At 41.4% G+C, this 6,735-nt stretch overlaps 1 protein-coding gene across 1 annotated transcript in view; it reads right to left on the minus strand.

Moving 5' to 3' along the window:
* The window catches only part of LOC106868491 (lysine-specific demethylase 5A), a 65,922-nt gene that overhangs the window by 50,560 nt on the left and 8,627 nt on the right, over positions 1-6,735 (minus strand). Inside the window, exon 4 of the mRNA XM_052978276.1 lies at positions 6,003-6,062. Coding sequence (XP_052834236.1) covers positions 6,003-6,062 — 60 coding nt within the window. The remainder of the gene's footprint in view (positions 1-6,002; positions 6,063-6,735) is intronic.

Below are 6,735 nucleotides of genomic sequence, written 5' to 3' on the forward strand. Positions count from 1 at the left end.
GGACTGGCTCTTGTGCGGGTGGCACATAAAATACACCATTTTGGGCGTGGCCATTGCCAGTACCGCCTGACTGGCCTTCGTAGGATTTTCGAGCGAGATCGTTGCCAGTGCCCCTGGACTGGCTCTTGTGCGGGTGGCACATAAAATACACCATTTTGGGCGTGGCCATTGCCAGTGCCGCCTGACTGGCCTTCGTGCGGGTGACACATAAAAACACCCACTACACTCTCTGAGTGGTTGGTGTTAGGAAGGGCATCCAGCTGTAGAAACTCTGCCAAATCAGATTGGAGCCTGGTGTTGCCATCCGGTTTCACCAGTCCTCAGTCAAATCGTCCAACCCATGCTAGCATGGAAAGCGGACGTTAAACGATGATGATGATGATGATGAGCATGTGCAGAACAGTTTGGGAAGATTGTCACATGCGCAGCAGTCATGATGTAGAAGTCATAGGAATTATTGAATAGAGATATTGTGAGGTGCTTGTTGAGGATACACAGTTCAGAGAGTAATGAGAGAACATCAGGGACATTTAATATTATAACAGTTCAGATATAACGATGACAACGAGAAGTCGTACATCATATCAGTGGCAATGAGGATACTTCCCACTGTTGTTTGTTGGCACTCTGCTGGTTACGACGTCGAGGGTTCCAGTTGATCCGATCAACGGAACAGCCAGCCCGTGAAATTAACGTGCAAGTAGCTGAGCACTCCACAGACACGTGTACCCTTAACGTAGTTCTCGGGGATATTCAGCGTGACACAGAGTGTGACAAGGCTGACCCTTTGAATGACAGGCAAAACAAAAACAGGAAGTAAGAGAAAGTTGTGGTGGAAGAGTACAGCAGGGTTTGCCACCATCCCCTGCCGGAGCCTCATGGGGCTTTAGGTGTTTTCGCTCAATAAACACTCACAACGAGTGTGAGTGACTTCCCACTGTGTAACAGTGGCAACAAGATTACGAACGCTTGTAGGAGTGTCAAAATGGAAGAACTATTATCTTCCATTGTGAAGCAACGACAACAGTTGCAGAAGCAGCTGTTACAACAGCAACAAGAATACCATGAACAGCAATAACAACAAATGCTAAACCACCAGCTGATAACAATAATTGCGACAATTCAAGAATGCAGCGGCGTCGCATTTGGCAGATGCAGTAGCCACCTCCATTGAGGAATTCCTGTATAATCCCGACGATGGGATTACATTTTCTTCATACTATTGAATGTATAAAGAAATATTTAAAGAGGAGTGCAAAGGCTGGACAAACAAGAAGAAGGCAAGACTTCTTTTGTGTAAACTAGCTCGGTCAGAGTACAAGAAATACTGCAACTTTATTCTACCAAACAAGCCACCAGGAATTTATTTTGAAGAAACAAAATATTAACTAATATATTCGGTGAAAAGAGCTCGCTATTCAACATACGTTGAGAATGCCTAGATTTGAAAAAAAATTTTTAAATAATGAAAACGATGACTTTGTTACATATGCAGGAATTGTAAACAAAGCATGCAAAAGATTCAAGTTAGAAGAGTTGTCCCCAGATATGTTTAAATGTTTGATATTTGTCAAAGGACTTAATTGCAAGCGAGAATATTAACAAAATTGACACAAAACACTGAATTAACCTTGCAAAAAGTAGCAGAAGAATGTCAACGTATTATAAACCTACGGCAGTATACTGAGAAAATTGAAAGAATATAAATGTACAGGTATGTCAACCTACGGCAAACAAAAATATTAAAACAAACAAGGTTCAAACCGTTGTTGTGGTTGTGGTGAGTTTGCATTTTAAAAGGGACAGCCCCTTTAGGAATAAAGAAAGCTTTGCTTGTGGCAAAATGGGACATAAACAGTCGCAGTGTTGGGCAAAAAAGAAAAGGTTGAACAGAAAAACAAATAAAGTTTTTTTAATGAAAACAGATAGTGAGACAAAAAAAAACGAAAATTTCTATTGGTAAAAATTAATACAGTGGAGGCACGTGGCTTAGTGGTTAGGGTGACAGCACCATGATCGTAAGATTGTGGTTTCGATTCCTGGACCGGGTGACGCATTGTGTTCTTGAGCAAAACACTTCATTTCACACTGCTCCAGTTCCACTCAGCTGACAAAAATGAGTAACGCTGCGATGGACTGGTGCCCCGTCCAGCTGGGGAACACATACGTCATTGAAACCGGGAAACCGGGGCCATGAGCCTGGCTAGGCTTTAAAAGGGCGCAAAAAAAAAAAAATAATAATACAACTAGACACAGGGAGTGATATCTCAATAATAAATACTGAAAACTGGAAGACCTACGTTCAAGAAAACAAAGCAAGTCTCTGAACAGCAAGTTCAATTCCTGGGTGAATTGATGCCACATGTAACATAGGAAGACGTTCAAAGCAAAGCTCTACATATCAGAAAATAGCATGAATCTGTTTGGTACAGATTGGATGGAGACATTTAATTTGTGGGATTTGCCCATAAGTCTTTTTCTGTAATAATGTGAATGCATCGCACGCCAGTTCGAACAAGGCATCTGAGACATTAGAAATGAAATTGAAAAAAAATATACTCTGATGTTGTTTAGGAAGAACTTGGTGCATGTACGAAAATAAAAGTGAAATCAGCAACTAAAAGAAAATGCTATTCCAGTTTTTAAACCGAGAAGAGCTGTGCCTTTTGCAGAATTAAATCAAGTAGAAAAAGAATAAAAAAAGACTTGAGAATACTGGTGCAATACAACAAATGAGACTATTCGGAATGGGCAGCACCAACTGGGTACATAAAAAAGAAAAATAACAAAATAAGGGTCTGTGCTGATTTTTCAACAGGATCTAATTAATGTCTGAAAATTTATATCCATTACCAAATCCAGAGAAGATTTTTGCCAAGCTTAATGAAGGCAAACTCTTTTCTAAATTGGATTTATCTGAAGTTTATTTACAGCTGTAGGTAGACGAAGAATGTTGCAAGCTGTTAACAATAAACACGCACAAAGGGTTGTACAGGTTTAACCGACTTCCTTTCGGAATAAAAGTCGCACCTGCAATTTTTCAACAGGTTATGGATACAATGTTAGCAGACTGTGAATTCACAATTCCATACCTGGGAATTAAAAGTGAATCTCGTGATCCGCATGTCAAGCACGTAAAGTGTGTTTTTGAAAAAAATAAGAGATTACAGTTTCACACTGAATGAGGAAAAATGTGAATTTTTTTTTTACCTGAAATTAAGTATTTAGGACAAATTATCGACAGGAATGGACAACGACCAGACCTGTCGAGGGCAGACGTAATTAAAGATATGCTTCCTCCAACTAATATAACAACCCTACAAGCTTTTCTAGGTCTTGTGAATTATTGTCAAATGTATATTCCAAGAATGCATGAGCTAAGAGCACCTTTAAACAAACTGCTGAAAAAAAATGTGAAATGATGTTGGACTGACGAATGCCAAAAAAGCATTCGAAGATATTAAAAAGATGTTAACATCAGAGCTATCTCAAACACATTTGGATCCGAAGCTAAAAATAATTGTTGCATCAGATGCTAGCGAGCCTGGGATCAGAGCAGTAATCTTAGATAAGTTGGAAAATGGTAACTTTAAACCGATCACATATGCGTCAAGTGCATTACTATTACCGAAAAAAAAAATTACAGCTAGAAAAAGAGGCACTAGCCATTATCCTTGCAGTGAAGAAATTTGATAAATTCTTGCACAGCAGAAAGTTTACCTTGCAGACAGATCACGGTCCGCTAGTAACAATATATGGATCAAAAACAGGTGACCCCACAAATACAGCCAATTGACTACAGCGCTGGGGGAGACTACATTATTAAATTATGTTTTCAAAATGGAATTATTGCCTTCGAAGAAATTGGGACACACAGACAGGCTGTCAAGATTGATCCCAGAGTATATGGAACCGCTAGAAGATACAGTAATAGCAGAGTTAAAATCAGAAATTGAATTTTAAAATATTCTCCGCAATGTAGTGCAGGAACTACCAGTCACATGGGAAGAGATAGAAAGGAAAGCAGAAAAAATGCATTTATTAAAAAAAAATGAAAAAAAATAATAATGAATGAGATAAATACAAAAAAATATGTCGTTGGCTGTAACACAGGTTTGAAATACTATTCAATGTGTGACAATGTGTTGATGTACCTGTTGTACTAGAAAATAAGATGCTAAAAGCATTTCATGTAGGACATCCTGGAATTGCAAGGATGAAGGCCATCATGAAGAGTTATATTGACTGGCCTAGATTGGATAAAGATATTGAGAAACTGGTGAAAGCATTTCGGGGATGCGCCCTGGCAGCTAAGGCACCTTCTAGTAAAGATTCAGATATAGACAGATATCGCATGGTCTAGACTACACATAGATGTGGCAGGACCACTAAAGGGTCTATATTATCTGGTAGTGGTAGTTGTTGTTGCTGGCACTCCATCGCTTACGACGTCGAGGGTTCCAGTTGATCCGATCAATGGAACAGCCTGCTCGTGAAGTCAACGTGCAAGTGGTTGAGCACTCCACAGACACCTGTACCCTTAACGTAGTTCTCGGAGGATATTCAGCGTGACACTGTGTGACAAGGCTGACCCTTTTGAATTACAGGCACAACAGAAACAGGAAGAAAGAGTGAGAGAAAGTTGTGGTGGAAGAGTATAGCAGGGTTCGCCACCATCCCCTGCCGGAGCCTCGTGGAGCTTCAGGTGTTTTCGCTCAATAAACACTCACAACGCCCGGTCTGGGAATCGAAACCGCAATCCTATGACCATGAGTCCGCTGCCCTAACCACTGGGCCATTGTGTCTAAACGGTAGTGGTAGATAGCCACACAAAATAGCCTGAAATCTGTAAGTGCAGAAAAACAACTACGAAAATCATCATCATTGTTTGACGTCCATTTTCCATGCTGGCATGGGTTGGACGGTTCGACTGGGGTCTGGGAAGCCAGGAGGCTGCACCAGGCCCCAATCTGATCTGGCAGTATTTCTACACCTGGATGCCCTTCCTCCTAACGCCAACCACTCAGAGTGCAGTGGGTGTTTTCTATGCAACCACCGGCACAGGAGCCAGAAGAGCTGGTATCGACCATGATCGGATGGTGCTTTTTATGTGCCACCGGGACGGAAGCCAGTCAAAGCGGCACTGGCATTGGCCACGTTCAAATGGTAATAACTACTGAATTTTTGGATGAAATATTTGCACAGTTTGGTGTGCTGGACACTATAATATCGGATAATGGCACGCAATTTATAGCAAAAGAGTTCAAAAACTTTTGTAAGACACATCAAATGGAACATGTCACTTCCCCGCCATATCATCTGAGGTCAAATGGACTTTTGGAGAGGTTTGTAGATACGTTTAAAAGAGCGTTGAGGAAAACCAGAAACAAATCATTAGTGGATAATACACTGACAAAATTTTTACACGTCTACAGAATAACGCCAAACCCCAACAGAGTCGGGTGTGTCACCCACTGAATTAATGTTCGCCAGAAAGATACGATCATCATCATTCATCATTTAACGTCCGCTTTCCATGCTAGCATGGGTTGGACGATTTGACTGAGGACTGGTGAAACCAGATGGCTACACCAGGCTCCAATCTGATTTGGCAGAGTTTCTACAGCTGGATGCCCTTCCTAACGCCAACCACTCTGAGAGTGTAGTAGGTGCTTTTACATGCCACCAGCATGAGGGCCAGTCAGGCGGTTCTGGCAACGGCCACACTCATCAGTATTTGATAAATTGTTACCAGGAGGGAAACAACTAATACAGAAGAATATTGTTAATAATACAAGCTATTTCGATATAGGTGACGCAGTACTTTTTTAAAATGTACAAATATGGCAAACAAAGTTGGGAACAAGGACGAATAAGCAAACGTCTTGGTAGAGTAATATATATGGTGAAAGGGCAGACATGTGAGCATAAAAGACAGGTAAATCAAATGAAAAAAAAACAAACAGAAGGACGAAAAAGGCAGGAAGAGCCTATGGAAATACTTTATGATGTATTTGATATTCTTTCGCCGCAGGGTAGGGTTGATCCAGTGCACAAGTCAACTAGAAAGAGAAAGTGGACGGAAATGTCAGAGATTGATTCTAAAAGGAAAAAAATATGCCAATTTCTCCCCAAGGAAGTAACAAAAAAATAAATAAAGGGAAAAACCAATCGCAAAGGGGGGAGGTGGTGTATGGGGAATCGGTACAGCCCCGTGATTAGCTAAGTGAACTAGAGAAAAACTAAAAGTAGTTGATAGCTTCCGTTACCTAGGTGACCAAGTTAGTAGCGGGGGTGGGTGCTCTGAAAGTGTAGCTGCTAGAATAAGAATAACCCGGGCAAAGTTCAGAGAGCTCCTACCTCTGCTGGTGACAAAGGGCTTCTCGCTCAGAGTAAAAGGTAGACTGTATGACGCATGTGTACGAACAGCCATGCTACATGGATCGTAACTGCTGAGTGAAACATGGGCCATGACTGCTCAGGACATGCGTAAGCTCACAAGGAACGAAGCCAGTATGCTCCGCTGGATGTATAATGTCAGTATGCATACCCGACAGAGTTTAAGTATCTTGAGAGAAAAGTTGGACCCAAGAAGCATCAGATGTGGTGTGCAAGAGAGACAATTGCGCTGGTATGGTCATGTGATACGAATGGATGAGGATACCTGTGTGAAAAAGTGTTACACCCAAGCAGTTGGGGGCTACTGTGGAAGAGGTAGACCCAGGAAGACCTGGG

This window comes from Octopus bimaculoides, unplaced genomic scaffold (assembly GCF_001194135.2).
Source record: "Octopus bimaculoides isolate UCB-OBI-ISO-001 unplaced genomic scaffold, ASM119413v2 Scaffold_12528, whole genome shotgun sequence".
In the NCBI taxonomy this organism is placed as follows: Eukaryota; Metazoa; Mollusca; class Cephalopoda; order Octopoda; family Octopodidae; genus Octopus; species Octopus bimaculoides.